This window comes from Cricetulus griseus, chromosome 3 (assembly GCF_003668045.3).
Source record: "Cricetulus griseus strain 17A/GY chromosome 3, alternate assembly CriGri-PICRH-1.0, whole genome shotgun sequence".
Classification (NCBI taxonomy): Eukaryota; Metazoa; Chordata; class Mammalia; order Rodentia; family Cricetidae; genus Cricetulus; species Cricetulus griseus.
In genome coordinates, this window is record NC_048596.1 from 189,168,279 (window position 1) to 189,186,959 (window position 18,681).

An 18,681-nucleotide genomic window follows, 5' to 3' on the forward strand; every position below is an offset into this window, starting at 1 on the left:
ATGAAAACTCAGAACTGTTCAACTTAATGACATCATTATCCATCAAACAAAAATTCATTTGCTTGTTTTTTAGCCACTGAAGGTTTGTTATTTCGTATGTCTTCTATCACTTTAGGATACTATCCTGGCTAGGTTTGGCTTCCTTTTACTAACAGGAAAGAAAAACAAATGTCATAGAGAAGGCAGATGACTTGATGAAGTCTTTACAGACATTTTATAATTATTTTAATTGTGTGCCTATGTCTGGGTATATGTACATATGTGCAGGTGCCCATGGGGGTCAGAAGAGGACATCAGAGCCCCCAGAGCTTGAATTAGTTACAGGGAATTGTGAACTGACAAATGTGGGTTCTGGGAACCAAACTTGTTTTTTCTGGAAGAACAGTTAGTACTCTTAATTGATAGACCATCTCTCCAGACCACTGAAGAAGTTTTAAAAACTGTGTTGGGCCAGGAGCTCATACTGTATAGATTCCTATAGCTCCTCATATATTTTAATGATGTTCCTAGTACCCAATGCCATCATCAATCCACATATTTTCCTTCAGGCTTCTAGAACAATTATAATAATGTTTGATGGAAGAGTAATTCAATTAGCAACAGCACCAATATCAATATTAATAGCATTAATATTTCTAATTCTAAAAGCAGAACTTTCCTGAGTGATTACTATATGTTACTAGGGAATTTCTTTGTGTGTATGTGGTGCATGTGTATGTATTTTTGTGCATGCTTATGCGTATGTGGGTGCAAGGGTCCATATTTGTGGAGTCCAGTGGTTGTTATCAGGGGTCTTCCTCTCTCACTCTTTTTTTGAGACTAGTCGTTCACTGAATCTGGAGTTCACTGATTCAACTAGACTGTCTTAGGGATCCTTCCATGTTTGCCTTCCCAGTCTTAGGACTATAGGCATGTGCCACTGTGGCTGGCTTTTCATGTGGGGTGCTGGGAATCTGAAGTGAGTTACTCAGTTCATTGACTGTTTCTTACAGATACTGTACAAAGATGCTTATGACATCTCAAAGAGACCCAGGTAACTTTGACAAGATAATGCTTCCATTTTTCCCACTTCACAAAAGAGAACTAAGGCTTGGAATGGTTGACTTGCTCAGACTACACAGACAAGAAGTAGCAAACCTGGGTTTGCAGCCAAGTCTTCTAGAGCCCAGGTCTCACACTCTTGCTTCCTGCTGTTGCTGGATCACAGAGCTGAGTTTTAGGGCAGCTTTCTCCTCACCATCTGCCCAGCTGGACTGCTGGCTTTCTTGGCTTCTACAGTCCAGATTAGCTGCTCTGGGTATGTTGTTTCTCATTTCATAATTTTTCAGACCTGGAAAAAAATCACCCTTTGAAAAACAGCCTATGCTAATCAAATTCTAGAAGCTAGAACTTGGACAAACATGTTATTTATAACATTATTATTATTATTATTATTATATTATTATTATTATTATTATCATTGTAGTTCTAGGATTGACTCTAGCACGTGATATGCACTAGACAAGTGCTCTACCATAGGTGCATATCCCTAGCCTATGTCTTTAGAAGCTATAAGTTAGTCAAACTTATGCATACATGATGAATAAACAAGGGAACAAATATCAGATTGCTTCATGTTGATAATTATATTCTCCATGGAGTGTTCATTTTGCAAAAATATTTACCACATCAAAATCAGAGCTGACTTTGATTGTGGATACATTGTGACATGGATCAATTTTTAGAGACATCCTAATTTAATTGTTATATTTCCCAGGGTAAACCGAGTCTTGGAGAATACTTGATACCTTTTGAATTTTGACTGTAAATTCAATGCTGTTTTGCTGATGCCTAAGTATTGCTTATAATGCCTAAGTATTGCTTATAATACCCATAGGGTAGGCCTGCTGAGCATAAGGTTTCTTTTAGTTTTCTCTGATACCCCATGACTCAGGATAACCTAAGTGTCTCTCTACTTCCCTAGGCCAGTAACTCCTTGAACACCCATTTTGTTGTGATTGCACTTGCTACTTTGAGGATAAGCACATTCACCACCTACCAATGTGTGTCCTCTTCTCACTGATTCATGATTTAAGTAGTAGTAGATTTCAAGCTCAAATACACAGAGTAAAAATGGTATGATTGGAGCCAGTGTAAAATGATGGATGCATAGTTTTAAATTATTACAAGATACAAAGTAAAATGTTTAATGGAAAGATAGTCTCATAGAGAGCCAGAAACCAACTTAAAATTGGCTTAAATATAAGTGATTTTGAGGAATGGGCTGGATCATATTAACTTTAATCGTTCAATTGAATAATGATCACATTCACACTCTCAAACAATTTATGTCATCATCATTGCATGAGTATTAATTGATTACACATGATACCACAATGCAAACAAATATTGAACAGTTATGAGCAAAAGAGCATTATTTGTTGGTATTTTCTCATTTAGTTTGAACAGCACAGAGGAGGAGGCACACAGATATCACCATTTTATGAAGGAATAGAAGGAGACAAGCAGAATTTTCTACCTAATGAGCCATAGACTTGCTTTCAGTCACTGGGCATAGAAATAGTTGGAACCATTGCCTTTCTCCAGTCATGAATGGAAGGGCCTGGATATTTTCAGCATACGCACCCAGCTCTTTGATTTTATTTGCCACCCTTTTGAGTGATGTAGACAAGATCAGGCTGAATTTTCTTAGAAATAGGAGGACATTCTCCTACAACATTTGTAAATATGAAACAATAGTGTTTGGGATGAGGGCAAAGTCTCTCTCCCAGGTAACAGCCATGGATGCCCAAACATGCCCAGTGAGTGAAGCAAGCCTCTTCTGATTGCTTCTTCCCAAATGTGCCCACATAACATTGTTCATGGATAGGCTCTGTCTGTGCTATTCATTCAGGATCACTATACATCAAAGTGCCTTACATCTGGCATGGAAGAAAGTGGACCACAGACAAGTTAGGAACTTTATTCAAGATCAGACAACACATGTTGGACCAAGATCTAAAATGAATGACATCACTTTCCAAAGTTAGTACTCTTTCCACCTATTTGGATCATGTGTCTATTCATGAATAAGTACATACTGACATTTTTTCTAGGAGAAAACTTTAATATATATATATATATATATATATATATATATATATATATTAAAAATCTTAGGAGAAATCCTAAGATAGAATGTATTTCATTAAGTAAGATAGGCAGTGCAATGTCGAAACACATTGTACTCATCAAAACAAAGCACTGTAGCTTGTGAAATTCTACAGCTTACAAATATGAGGGACAAATATTGAGGTTAATAAAAGAGGTTGACAACACTATGTTTTGAGATTAAGATGTATTTTTATGCAGTAAGCTTGGAGGAGATTCTAGATAGAAGAAAGAATTTCATTCAGGCAAATACAGGAAAGAGAACTGATGTGTCATGGAATTATTACCTGTAATTGTCAACTTATACAACCTAGAATCACTTTGGGTGAGAGTCTCAATGAATAGGTTGCCTATATTGTGTTGGGCTGTGGGAATGTCTGAGAGGAGACTGTTTTAATTAAGTCAGTTGATGTGGGAAGTGCCAGCCCCTTATGGGAGGCATCATTAATTTGCCTAGAGGATGAGTTTGCTGAGTCAGACTGAAATGAAGTTTATAAGTTTAAATATGTACATAGAATCAGAATTTAGAGGCTTTTGATGCCATCTGTGCAAGACAACTGGTATACCACACTGGAGCAGTAATCCACAAATGGGGAGAAGGTCAGATTCATGAGTCTACTGAGGACACTGAAGGATCAGAGCTTGGTCACAGTGTAACTGGACACTGAGTCATTGAATCTGGAAAACTGGAAGGTGGTATTATTTACTGGGACAGGGCACTGGAGAATGAATAAGCTGTAGAAGAGAACAAAGGAATAATTAATCCTATTGTTGACTCATTGAGTTCAAGTGCCTATGAAATATGGAGCCACTCCAATCCTTTAGGTTGACAATATAGAACTGAAACATACATAAATTTACATCTTAGTAAATCATAAGTGTTCTACCTGTGTCATTGCTAATAAAATAATGAAGTGCTAAGTTTCAGCAACTGCTTGAATATTGAAAAATGGGAATGCTTCTCTAAAATTAGAGCAGACCCTTCACACATTTAATATATTTATTTATTCATATAGTTAATATTTTATCATAATGTGTGTGTCTGTGCATGCACACACACACACAGACACACTCACAGACACACACACACACACACACATACACACACACACACACACACACACTATGCTGCACATGTGGAGATTAGAAGACAACTTTCAAGAGTTAGTTCTTTCTTCTACATAGGTCCCAAGGTTCAAACTCAGGTTGTCAGGATTGGCAGCAAGCACCTTTACCCAGTGAGCCCTATTTTTTACATTTTTAATGTCAGCTTCTTCCCATATTGTGTAATACATGTGCTGGCTAAAGTTATAGACTCAAGCTGTTCTATGATCATTTCAGGGAAAATGACTATTGTGAGACTCACCTGTAATTTTATTGCTCTCTGCCCCAACAAGTTAGAGCAACAACTGATTGTGAAGAGATGCCAGGTGTGTAGAAATTTGTATCTCAGAGCCTGCTCTACTTTAATGTCAGCAAACATGAAGTTGTCTCCTGAGAAATGAGTCTAGCAGAAGCTAAATTTTATGGCATCAAAGGGAAAGTATAAATTTTAGATATGTTGGTCCCTGCAGTGATGAACACATTTATAGATCCAGAGAAGAGATGGATAGAAGGACATGGGTGAAGGAAGACAGGAAGGAAAAGAGAATAATGTCTTTGATGATGTTCCAAAGACAAGCACAAGGATGCAGACACAGGCAGGGGTGGGAAAATAACTGGGTGACAGTGGATGTATCTGACACACTCTTAGGGAATGGAGATTAAACCACAGGAGGTAATGTTCATAATTGTGAATAAATTGCTTGACCAATTGCCCTTAGACTTTAAATTCCTTGTCTGTAATCTTGAGCAAGCATCCTTACTTTGTAGCCCATGGTCTTTTCTTTTTTTTGCATTGCTACAGAATAAGAGTATCTAACTATTTAGCCTTACTGAATTAATTTCAGTTGCTGTGACATGCCACTATTTCACAATTTTTCTAGCCGTAGGGGTTTTGCATGATGCCTATAGCAATTGCTCCATACTCTGCCCTCGTTCTTCTACCTAGATAATTACCTTACTTGTTCTCTTTCCTCAGCAAGTAATAGTTTCTCTCCTGATACCCCACTTTTAGATTAAGGGATGTTTTCAACTGTCACAAAATAGTCTTTCTTCTCCACATGTGCTCTCATTGTCGTCGTGCACAACAGTGTCCTTTCTGTCATCAGTCTTCTGGATAGATGGGAGAGTGAATGGGGGCATTTTGGTGAGCCTCGGAAAGGCTTCCCCCATCATCCCGACAGCATGTTCAACCCCTGACAGTCAGGAATAGAGCACAGGGAGAAGCGAGTGAGAAGACTTGATGAGAACAAACACAGAAAAGTGTGGAACTATGGCGTATAATTGCTTAAATATTGACTATGTAAGAGAAAATTATGGCCTTTATTCATTGAAGGGAACATAAGTCAATCATCACAAAGCTCATGCTAACTTTAAAAACGTAGAAATGTGCATTTAGCAATGCCGGAACTTGAAGACTGGAATTATGCACTATGAGCTAGCTTTCTGATTCGCAATAGACACTAGGGATCATCAACTCAAGAAGAGGATAAGTTTGCTCTGGCTGTATTTGAAGTTTGGCTCAAGATCTATTGGCTTGTTGATTTGGGGCTTGGGGTAAGCAGAGCTTTGTTGCAATGACATGTGGTAAAGCTCTTCATCTCATATTTGGGATACAAATAAGAGAGAGAAATGAAAGAGAAGGAGGTTCCACAGTGCCTTCTGAGGAATGCAGAAAGCCTAGAAAACTATTAGACTGTTTTTTTTAATGTTTTCACCATTTCCTAAGAGTAAGAGGCAAGCCTCCACTACATAGACCTTCAGAGAACATTTAAGATCCAGAGTATAACAATGTCATCAGTGGATTTCAGCTTAGAAAACATAGATAGTATAAGAAATACTCCTAAAAATGCAGATATTTACCAAGGTAAAGATAATGTTTGTCTTAGTCAGTGTTCTACTGCTATGAAGAGATACCATGACCAAGGCAATTCTCATAAAAGAAAGAATTTAATTGCAGGCTTGCTTCTGGTTTCAGAGAGTTTGTTATCATGGCAGCATGGGAGTACTGCATCATTAATGGTGTTGGAGTAGTAGCTGAGAGCTACATCCTGAATCTCAGGCAAAGAGAACTGAACTGGGCCTAGTATGGGTCTTTCTGTGTTAGGCATTCTGATGTCTTCCACCATGTGTCTAGTCAGGACAAAAAATTAAAAGCAGTTCATTTATGAAAATGGAGAGTTATGATAGAGTTAAATACATATTGTTGAGCAAGCTTCTCATAATAACTGCTGGAAGTTTGGCCAGCTAAGTTAGATACAGTTCCCATCTGACTGTTACTCCTGTAGGACATAGCTGAAGGATCCTTTATTGTGTCAAAGTTTAAAAGGAACATAGCTTCTAGTTAGCACAAAATTCAGCAGATGAATTCTCTCCTTCTTGTAAAGCTTTTGGATATACCTGACATTTTTACTTGCTAAGTAGTACTCTGTTAATACTGTCACACACATTAGCATTATAATAGTATAAAGTGAAAAATGAAAGCTATGAAAATCCATCAGAACTGTGTCTGAAGAATTCAGAAGTAATTGAGAAGACTCATACCATCCCACAACAGAAACATTATTATCAATAAAAACTACTTATATAACTTTAAAACACATCAAGTATATTTAAATGAAGGGGTTCATGATGATATTTAATTTTTTAAATTTCATTTTAGTTTTGAAAATTATGTGTGAGAGCAGCACTCATGGAGGCCAGAAGAGGGTGTTGTATCCCTTACAGCTGGAGTTGCAGATGCTTGTTAGCTCCTAGGTATGGGTGCTGGGAACCAAATGTGGAGCTTCAGCAAGAGCACAAAGAATTTTAACTGCTGAAGTATCTTTGTAGCCATGTTTTATAATATAAACATTGTGTGTGTGTGTGTGTGTGTGTGTGTGTGTGTGTGTGTGTGTGTGTGCGCGCGCGCGCGCGCGCGCGCGCGCGTGCGTGCGCACTCATGAGTGCAGAGGACAACTTGTGGGATGTAATTCTCTCCTTCCTTCATGTTGGTCCCATTGATTTAATTCAGATCACCAGACTTAGCAGCAAGCCCTTTTCCCAATAAGCTTTCTCACTGGTCCCATGATTGTAACTTTTAACAGCCCCATTAGTCACATAGGAGAGATATTAAGGTTCCAATTTCTTATTTTGAAAACCAATGAAAAAAGTGAAAGCTACATTTCTTTCATAATCTCTATAATAGTCTATAATATGAGTTAATCAACTACAACAGGAAAGAGTATTTTTTTCTTTTATCTAGGAAATAACATAAAGAAATGGTAGTACTGAAAATATGCTCACTTGGCCACCTTAGATAAATGAATGGATTAGAGTATCTACAAATGTCTAAAAAAAAGATAAATGACTTTCCATTTTAGTATGTTGAGTCAGAATAGCATTGAATGGGTAAACTTGCTACCCATAACAAGTAACATAGTGGGTAGATATTTTTCATAAACTGCCTCAGAGCTCTGAAATTTATTTCAAAGTAGGTAGAAACTTGAATACATTTGATTCTATAAAGGCAAAAAGCACATTCCAGGAGAGTCATACTCAACTGGCATTTTCTAAGGAAAAGGGGAAAGTTTCCCTGTCATTCCAGACTTAGGAGACAGAGGTCAGAGTTCCAGGTCCCAAGAGAGGCTAGAAATTGAGAAGGGAATATTCAAAAGATGGTTATCAATAGAGAGCTCCAGCTTTTGCATCCCGTTCCTTGGCTGGTTCTTGAAGACTGTGTGCCCAGTGAAGTACCCAGGAGAAAGCAGGAATTACAGAGGATGCAGTTCTAGAGATTTGTATCATCCATGTAGTAATGGGGAGGCTGCCCTTGGAGTTCAAGTCCTGCTTGTTAGAGGGACTTTGAATTGGAAGACCACAGTGACACTGATTGAGAAGTGATAGCCACACCTGAGGTTCAGTGGTTCATTCCTAGAAGTAAGAAGAAAAACAAAATAAAGAAACCCAGAAGTAGGTCTTCCCTTGGTCATTGTGACTTGGTAGAAATGGCACTTCCTGTGGGCTACTTCAATTCTCTTCTTCAGTGTCATCCCTTCAGCCTTTTCTATCTTCCCAGCATCACTCATTCACTATCTTTCATTTCCTTTCCCAACCTCCATTTATGTATGTGTTCACCTAGTCAGCTTAAATATCACAACAGCAGAAATATACCTAGTTGTCAATCTAATTTAAATACATCTACTCCAGTCTTTTCTGTAACTCCACTCTTTTCTTTCCTCTATCTTTATGATTTGAAAGTTCTTCTGGGGCTCAGTAAATAGTTCCTTAGGACTGGCGGACTTTTGAATACAGGGTGTGACCCATTGCTGAAATATTGGCTTCCAGGGTGGCATGTGGCATAGTTCATGTGTAATAACAATTGATAGATAGATACACAGAAACCATTTTTATATAGGTACTAGAGAGATGACTTAGTGGTTAGAGCATGTACTGCACTTTTCAGAAGGCCCAAGTTCCTTGCCTGAACCCATATCAGGAGGCACAAAGTTGCCTGTAATTCCAGTTCCAGGGGATCTGATGCCCTCTCTGCCCTTCGAGGATGCTGCACACACATGTGTGCAAACCTAACACATAATTAAAAATAAATTTTTAAAAGCATTTTGATATTAGAGCAACTAACCTAGGCTCATAGGAACTCACAGAGACTGAACTGACAACCAAGGAGTCTGCATGGTACCAACCTTGGCCCTCTACATAGATGTGATAGTTGTATTTGTGGATGTTTTTTGGAAACCTATTCCTCATACTGGGTTGCCTCACTCAGCCTTAATATTAGGGAGATGCTTAGTCCCACCACAGCTTATGCCATGCTTTGTTGATACCCATCGAAAGCCTGACCCTTTCTGAATAGGAGCAGAGGAGAGGTGGGTGGGGTAGGTAGAGGGGAGATGGGTGAAGGAACTGGGAGAATGGGAAGGGGGAAAATTGTGGTCAGGATGTGAAGTAAAGAAATTTAGTTAAAATATTTTGATATAAATTAAATAATAAATTAATATATAAAAGCACAAAACATTACATCCAAAATGTAACAGATTAAAGGAAAGAGACATCTTCAAGGTGACTAAATGTGGATATTCTTATCAAAATGGTACTACTGTCATCAATGTTGGGACTCTGTGGTACTTCCATTTGTTCTCCACAGCACATTGGTAATATGAAACATGATATTTAATCTCTTCATCTTCCATGTAAGGAAACCAAGTATTTAGGTGACTTTGGCCACATCACAGAAGTCACCAATAAAAACTGAGACTTAAATAAAACTTCTCTCTTCCCACAACACGATGAAATGCTCTTGCCAGAGCAGATGCTAAGGGTTTCATCTACCCGGAAAGTTAGTTTAGATTGATATTTGCATGCAGAAGTCGTGGATAGCCCCTCGGCAACTCAGCCTATCGCTGACTTTACCTCCATCTATTTAGAGCCATGGCAGGAGAGTAGCTGTTCTTTGTGGTTCTGTGTAGAGCTTTCTTGTATTCCTCCTTCCGTTTTACAGTATTCATTTGAGTTGTTTTAAAAGTAGGAGTCCCTTAAATCATCCTGGGTTCTTTTAGGCTTCTATGCAAAAATAGTATAACCCATTTCCTGTTGATTTCTTGAGTGCCTGGTCTCCAACCTGATTCAGTAATGCTGGTCTCAAGTGCCTATCCATCACCCTGCTGCTTGAATAGCTCACTATATAATAGTTTAACAGTGACTCCATTAGATTTATTTCTCAGTTCAGTAATTCATGGGTAATGATTCTCAAATAAAGAAACAGTATGATTGCTGTTAAATGATGACTTCACTTTTAACCAATACGAGTTTGGCCTATACCCCTTTCTCTAGCTCATGGAAGGTCTATATTAATTTTATCCTTTGATTTTTAAGGATAAAACTCTTTTAGTGTGTGTGTGTGTGTGTGTGTGTGTGTGTGTGTGTGTGTGTGTGTGTGTGTGCATATATGCATGCATGTGTATTTGAGTATATGCATAGCTGAGTGCAGGTGCCCCTGTTGGCCACAGGGAGGTGTCAGATTGCCCTAGACCTGTACTTAGCTGTGAGAAGCCTGATATGGGTTCAGTGATTCAAAAGAAGGCCTTCTGCAAGAATTCTGAACTGCTGAGCCATTTCTCCAGCACCTAAAGAAAAATTCTTATTCAATTTATATTTTGGATGGTAATTCTCCCCAAATGAACAGAGGACTTAATTATGTTTTTCAAGAAGAATCCTTTCATGACCTTTAAATAAAATTAATTTTCTCTTATTGGAGGAATGATTTTCCAGTTCACGCATTTTCTACTCCGATCTTTCTCTTTTAAGTTTTTAGTCATCTGTCCTCATCAATAATGCTATGATTCATAGTGTAACTTGCAGAATCAATTTGTCCAGAAGTATCTTTCAGGGAAAAATCTCTCATACCTCTGCAACTTTCTACAAGAACCAATGGCAGTATAAATAAATAAAGCTTATTCATTTTCCCCAGTACAATTCAATAGGCAATGAGGATATTTGATTTCAGAAAATAGTCCTCTGTAACCTACATGTTCTTCCAGTCAAATCTTGCTGTTGCGATCTAAGTCAGCCTCATAGGGGAACCTGTATCCCCAGGTCTCAAGTTAGGAGTCCACACTTTCTAATCCAGTGAAAGCCTGGTAGAGCTCAAGATGTTGCATGTTCATGGAGTCCCCAAGAAATAAATTTCCTAGGTTTGTTTGTTTAAAAAAATAAGTATGTACTTAGCTTGCTTCTCTGTATGCTTGGGCATGCTGTGGCATGCTCATGGGCAAAGGTTAACTTGCAGGAATCAGTTCTTTTCTTTTTACCTGTGGGGCCTAGAGATTAAATGTGGGCCATCTGAGTTTGCAGAGCAAGAACCATTGTCTACTGAGCCATCTTGCCTGCTTAGTTTGTTTTAATAGGGCTGGACCACTGAGCTCAATTTAAGAAGTCACCCTCTTGGATGATTTTGTTGGTAACCTACTTCGGGCAGGGAAAATATTGCTTTGAAAAGTGACAGCCTTTTAAAATTTGAGAATGCTCAAACTTTTGGAGCAGGACTGGATGCAGGGGTGGAGTAGGAACAGTCAGGTGCAGGAGAATATCTCAAATTGTTAAGTGGGTTTTCTTGTGAAGTATGTATAGCTAGAGACACTGTCTGCTGCTCAAGGAAGTGCAGCATTTCTGCAGCTCAGCTGACATCCTTCTCAGAGGCTACTGCAGATCGACTGTCTTGTGCATTTTAGACAGCTCTGGGGACACTGCCCTGATCCAGAAGCAAAGCTCTGAATAAAGGCATGAATAATCGTGTTTCAGGGATGTGTGTCTTCCTGTAGATGGTAAGCTCTTTGAGAAATATGAAAGAATGTGCTTTGTTTTCATGCAATACTTCATCTGCCTCTGTGCTCACAGAACTCTCCATAAATATGTGCTGATGTTCAGAAGGAGGGCAGAATGCCCATTTCAGGAACTTCCTTCCAACACAGCTCCCTGAAAGACATTTGTATATTTTCTATTGGAAAGCTTTCCCTCCATGGAAGATTACATTTCGGCATCATATAAGTAAAGCAGACTCTGTACTGAGTCACAAGGAGAATTGGTCCAGGCCTACAGTCTTTCTGAGTCTCCTCTTTCCTCAATTCTTGCTTTAAATAAGCGGATTTCCGATGGTGGTATTCACTGAGGAGGATTCAGGTCACCAACAACTGCTATAGTTTGTCAGCTCAGGCAGGAGCTAACAAAGAGCCATAGAATCCAGAGCTGCCTCAAATCATCCTCTCTGCATAACCTGTCAAGGACATTGATACTGAAGAGCACTGTGTGTGTGTGTGTGTGTGTGTGTGTGTGTGTGTGTGTGTGTGTGTGTGTATGCCTCTGTGTGTGTGTGTGCCTCTGTGTGTGTGCATGAGTATGTGTATGCTTTGTGTTTTTACTTGTGTGTGGGGGCATGCATGTGTATTCTTGTGTGTATATGTGCATGTGTGGTATGTACACATATATGTATGTGCACCTGTGTGTATATGTGAATGTGTGCGTGTTCTTCAGAAATTCATTGCGCTTTAAAGAATCAGAAATCAACTCAAGTATTTAATTATTTTGAGCACCTCTTTTCCTGCTCAATATTCTAATAATAAATAATAGGTTAGCGTTAGCAGCAATAAGTGTTCATTGATTACTTGTTACTATGTGGATAAACACTCATACAACAAACCTGTGGAGAATATACAGTTACTCTCATTTCATGCATGAAGAAGCAAGACAAAGAGGTTAAGGAACTTGTTATGAGAGAGAAAAAACACCCCCACTATTATTGTTTGAATATGAGATGTTCCCCCAGGGCTTGTATCTGAGCACATGTCTTCCTGTTGCTGGCAGTATTTGTGGAGAGCTGTGGAAATTTTAGGAGGCGGGGGCTGGGTGACAGAAGTCAACTAAAAGGTCTAGCTAGGCCTTTGAAGGTTTCATATGGCTCATATTTTCTGCTTTCTCTGTTTGATACTTTGGAGTCACAGATACTACCTTCCCTGCTATGCCAGAGATCTTTTGAATCCAAGAGTCAAAATAAACTTCTCCTCTCATATTTTATATCTGTCAAGTGTTTTATCATGGTGACACACATCTTTGTACCTAAAACCTAAGTGTAAGGACCTAGTGGTACCTTACATAGCAAAGGTGCTTTGAGGGAGCAATTACTTGGGGATGACCTGGTTTATTCAGATGGACCCTATGAAATCAGAGGGGTCTTTCATGAGAGGGAGGGGGTGGGTTAGAGAAGATAGTTCCAGATATTTCTACCATTTGTTTTTATGTCTTGGTTAGGGTTTTGGTTGTAATAAAACACAGTGACCAAAAGCACCTTAGGGAGGAAAGGGTTGACTTCACTTATACTCCTACATTACAGTCCTTCCATCATCAAAGAAGTTAGGGCAGGAACCCAAGGCAGGAAGCAGGAGACAGAAACTGAAGCAGAGGCCACAGAGGAACATGTCTTTCTGGCTTGTTCTCTATGCCTTGCTCAGTCTGTATTCTTATACACTCAGGGTGGTGCTTCTGGGATGCCTATGGACACAAAGTGAGTGAGCCACAGTAAACTTGGCCGGCCCTTCCACATCAATCACTAATTGAGAAAATATCCCACAGGCTTGTTTGCCAACAATTTTTTAATTAATTAATTAATTTAAGTTAAAAACAATCCTATTTTACATACTAATCCCAGTTCCTTCTCCCTCCTCCCATTACCCCCACCAACCCCCCATCCCACCTGCATCCACTCCTCAGGGAGGGTGAGGCCTCCCATGGGGGATCATCAAAGTCTGTTACATCATTTGGGGCAGGAGCTAAGCCCTCCCCTGTGAACTAGGCTGAGAGAGTATCCCTCCAGAGGTAATGGGCTCCCAAAGCCCATTCATGCACTAGAGGTAAATACTGATTCCATTGCCAGAGGTCCCGTAGACTGCCCAAGCCCCCCGACTGACACTCACATACAGGGGGCCTGGCTCAGTCTTATGCTTGTTCCTCAGCTGTCAGACTGGGGTTTGTGAGCTCCCACTCAGGTCAGCTGTTTCTGTGGGTTTCCCCAGCATGATCTTGATCCCTTTGCTCATCATTCCTCCCTTTCTACAACTGGACTTCAGGAATTCAGCTTAGGGCTTAGCTGTGGGTCTCTGCTTCTGTTTCCATCAGCTACTGGATGAAGGCTCTAGGATGGCATTAAAGGTAGTCATCAATCTCATTAAAGGGAAGGGCATTTATGATAGCCTCTCCACTATTGCTTAGATTCTTAGTTGGGGTCATCCTATGGATCCCTGGAGATTGTCCAAGTTCCAGATTTTTCATTAAGCCCATAATGGCTCCCCCTAACAAGGCATCTCTTTTCTTGCTCTCCTTCTCTGTTCTTCCCCTAACTCGACCTTCCTAATACCTCATGTTCTCCTCCCCCCTCCCCTTCTCCTCTCCTCCTTCTCCTTACTCCCTCCCTCCCTCTCCCCTCATGCTTCCAATTTACTCAAGAGATCTTATACCTTTCCCCTTCTCAAGGGGTCCACGTATGTCTCTCTTAGGGTCCTCCTTGATTCCTATCTTCTCTGGGATTGTGGATTGTAGGCAGTTTTGCACCTGTGTTTCTCTCTGCTCAGACAACTCTAACTTGTATCAAGTTGACAACATAGCTAACCAGGGCATTTTATGTATCATAATACAGGGCTTTGTGCTGCTGATAGTTCAAAACTATATTTCACATGTCAGATGTTTGCATAGATAACATCATAAATGTAATAATAAAAAGGTGAATTGTTGTAAATGAGCACAATATTAATATGAAAATGTCAGGAATCACACTTGAGTGCTTTCTGTCCTTTCCTCCCTTCTGAAAGGCATTGCTTCTGTACATGTAGAATGTGTGATGTGATTGTTACCAAAATGCTCATTTCCTTATTTCTATACCCTTTTTTCCTCAGAGGTCTCTTAGTTGAAGGAAATCTACCTCCAACTTCAGAGCATTGCATTATTTCTTGTCATAGCAGTTTCTCAACAATCCTTAAAATTTTATTTATGATAGTTAACATGAAAATATTGGTAGAATATCCAGGCTTTTGAAATTACATGCCACAAGTGTAATCCAGTTTTTGAGAGGAAGATATGGGTTTGAAACTGTTGAGAGGCCAGATTACATATAAGGACCTGCCTGAGAGTCAGATTTCTAGGTTTGACATCTGAGCAAGCTCTTTCTCAGCATCTCAACCAGTTGGCCATCTTCTACAACAGAATGTCTGTCACAGTCTGTAGTGGTGTAATTGATATATTTTTTCAACTTCTCTGTGTCTAAGCTGCATGTGGGCATACATATTTTGCATATTTTCTACCCAGAAGATTTAGCAGTATGTTTATAGTAAATGACTTCATTGACATGCATAGCCATGTACCTGTGAGGTCGAAAGTAGGTAAGAGTCAGAGAAAATGCTAAGTGGCTTCGGGTTAAGGGATAAAACATTACACCATTGCTTTAGGCATCAATTGTTCAAGATTTTTCCCTCACTACCTTATTTTGCTGATGGAAATATCTAGGCCCCAGAGCTTGAGGTGCCATGGAAGATGGATACAACCATTATAAGGTAATAATAGCAATAGTGAGAAAGAAAAAAAAAGAAATAGTAGGTTAAAGTAACATGGGCTGTTTTTATGGGGGAAAAATCTCTTGGTGGTTAATTCCAAAAATAGTCTTTATCTATAATAAAATCATTACTTTGATAGTTGCCTCTAAGCAATACATTAACTCAGAGATAACTCAGAGATAACTGCATTGCTCCAAATGTGTCAGCATTTAAAGTCTATCTGGCTGAATTTTTTCTTAATTTATTGCTATCTAATAATGGTAAAAAACATCATTTGTGTTTGACAAAGAGTTATGTTTCAACCATACACATTCATTCAACTATATAACAAGGAATGATTGTTCAGCTAACATTATTCTTTCTAAGGCATGTGATGTTTATTCATGTGTACTTGGTGAATGAATTCTTTATAAGCATATTATCAAGATTAAAAAAAAAAAGCCAGACCCCCAAAACTTCGGAAGAGAACTTCATAGAATAGTGAAAACATTTAGGGTGGGTAATGGTAATTAACAGTTTCTAGGTGTAGTGGGTAGTCTGGATCAATAAATATTTGGTCATATAAGTAACTATAATAATTTCATCAAATGACACACGATGAGTAAGATTTAATGTCGTGTTGTTGACTGAAAGAAGTCAGCTTAGCTGTTGAAAAACAGCTTCTCTAACCTCTTCATTTATTTTATAAATGTACTCTCAAGGGTAATTGCCTTAAAAACTCTTTGACATATGAAACATAGGAAATGCAATGAAGATTTCTGAGTATTATTGGTTTCATTTTGTGTCTTTTGGGGGGTACAACTGATTTTGACAGATGTACTATTATGTTACCAGTGTAACATGACATCTCTTTAAAGATGAAATGAATAAGAGTGAGCTTGACAATGAGTAGGTAAGGCACTGTCAGAAAGCTGAAAAAAACAGGTTTGTGTCAAAGTATGACATGAATGCAGTAGAATAAACCTTACAATACCATTAGTTTAATGTCTTTCCAATGATGTCCTTGAGAAGGCAGAAAATAGCCTTGTCCTTAAATACTATCACTTAATCATGAAAATAGTATAATAAGACAGAGTACAAGGCCAATTTAATGAGTGCTTGAAGTGGTTTTTTATGACTCTAGAGTATACACGTACACAAGCGTGCACATGAGCATTTGTGTGCATGCGTGCATGTGTGTGTATGTGTGTGTGTGTGTGTGTGTGTGTGTGTGTAAGTGTCTGTATGTGTGTATGAACTGATACTAACTTTGATAGATACAGCAAATGTTTGGAAGAATTTTGAGATATTCAAACCAATTTGTTTTTGAGCCTCCTACCCAAATTAATTTTAACAGTCCAAGACTGCTATTAAACTATTGATTTTAAATATGTATTATAATGTGATTACATATATTAATTATAATCATTTTCTGATTTCCTCTTTTGTATAATAAGACTAGCCTTTAGTAACATAAGAAAATTTGAGGCATGCATTTAAAGTATTTTCTAAATAATGAATTTTGTGAGTAGTTATAAAGATCCAGATTAGAGTTGAATAAATTTTAGGTTTTGATAGAATTATATAGTTTTGGTCTGATATTACACACACACACACACACACACACACACACACACACACACACACACGCCACATACCACATACCACAGTAATTAATATGTTTCCGTGCAAAACATATTTATCGGTAGAATAATGACTTTCACTTTCTTTGTCTCCAGGGTCAGTGGTGATTGATCTTGATGGAAAAAGTTCCCTTCTCTACAGATTTGATCAAAACTCCTTGAGTTCAATAAGAGATATAATTTCTTTGAAATTTAAAACCATGGAGAGCGATGGGATCCTACTGCACCGGGCAGGGCCTTCTGGAGATCATATCACACTGGAGTTAAGAAGAGGAAAACTCTTCTTACTTATTAATTCAGGTAAAGTTACTTGGTGAAGCTCTTGGAAGGTCTTATCCTTTAATTATCACTTGATGTTTTCATAGCTCACTTCTTTTAACATTCAAAGTACTTTCTTTTCCCCTTCAAGGACTTGCATGTATGCTCAGTGCCTGCTGTGGAATAGAATATTTGTTTAACTATGTAAAGATGTGATGCTGTTTCACCTTGCCTGATTAAGGCACCTAATCGGTCTAATACAAAGCTGAATGGCCAATAGCTAGGCACAGGAGGGTTAGCCAGAGCTGGCAGGCAGAAAGATAAGGGAGTCAGCCAGACAGCCAGACATGGAAGAAGCAGGAAAGCAAATCATGATGGACAGTATGTAGCTGATGTAAATGAACCTTGGGGCAGCCCATAGATGAATAGAAATGGGTTAATTTAAATTTCTTTTAAAAAGCTAACTAGAAACAAGCCTAAGCTAAGTCTCAGCATCCATAATTAATAAGTCTCTGTATCATGGTTTGGGGGCTGGTGTTCCAAAAAAGCCTACTACATTTGGATCCAACGTGGAATGCCAAATGTTGTTTTAACTTTGAAAAAGTGGCTGTGACTTAATCTACTGCTATCTCAGCCAGAAATTGCAATTCTGTATTTACTGGCCTGTTTCTCTATCAGTGGCCTAGCTACTCTGGCTGCAACCTAGCAAAACCTAGCAAGAATTCTGCTCCTGTAGGTGCTAGCCCTGCTTCTGCTGCTAAAGGTAGCTTTAATTAAATCTCTATCTTTCTAATTATGAATAAGACTCAAGATTCAAAGGCTGGGGTGAAAATCTGCAAGCTCTAAGAGGCTGAATAGCAACTACCTAACCCTTTCTCCTTCCTGCTGTCCACAGAAGAACCATGCTTCTGATTTGCCAAACTACAAAGACCTATGCCATTCCAAACCCCGCCCTACTACTTCCTGTGACTATCTCTCCTCCATGTCTTCTGAGGCTTTATGATTACTTTCTGTCAGCTAGCTGCTAACTCAACCTCCTGACTCAAGATTAATTTTATTTCATTAATGCAAATGCAAACTCAGGGTTCACAGTGTGATCGAATATCCCTCCAACAAGCGCCCATATGATTCATGTTTGCAAACTGCATAAACACCTTTTTGGATGTTCTTCCTATAACTCTGATGTAGCTCCACAGTTATTTCCTAGCATCATAAAAAATGGGATGGGTCATTGAAAAATATTACAGCAGTAAAAATAATGAGCTTGTAGCAAAGATAAAATTTACATAGAAAATGAGCTTGCAATGGGTAATAATAATAGAAAGAATTAACAGTGGAAGAAATTACAGCAAGGTTGAGAGATCATTATAATCAAGCTTCAGATAAATCCACACTGGTGTTCAGGATGGCATGCATGGAAGAAGTTTGCAAATTACTGTGAAAGATGCTGGTACATCAAG

General features: G+C 38.7%; 1 protein-coding gene across 6 annotated transcripts in view; it reads left to right on the forward strand.

Annotated features, from left to right (window-relative positions):
• Cntnap4 (contactin associated protein family member 4) overlaps positions 1-18,681 on the forward strand; it is a 280,275-nt gene that overhangs the window by 151,073 nt on the left and 110,521 nt on the right. For all 6 annotated transcript variants that reach the window (XM_027406068.2, XM_035441454.1, XM_035441457.1 and 3 more), the window contains exon 5: positions 17,060-17,263. In XM_027406068.2, coding sequence (XP_027261869.1) covers positions 17,060-17,263 — 204 coding nt within the window. The remainder of the gene's footprint in view (positions 1-17,059; positions 17,264-18,681) is intronic.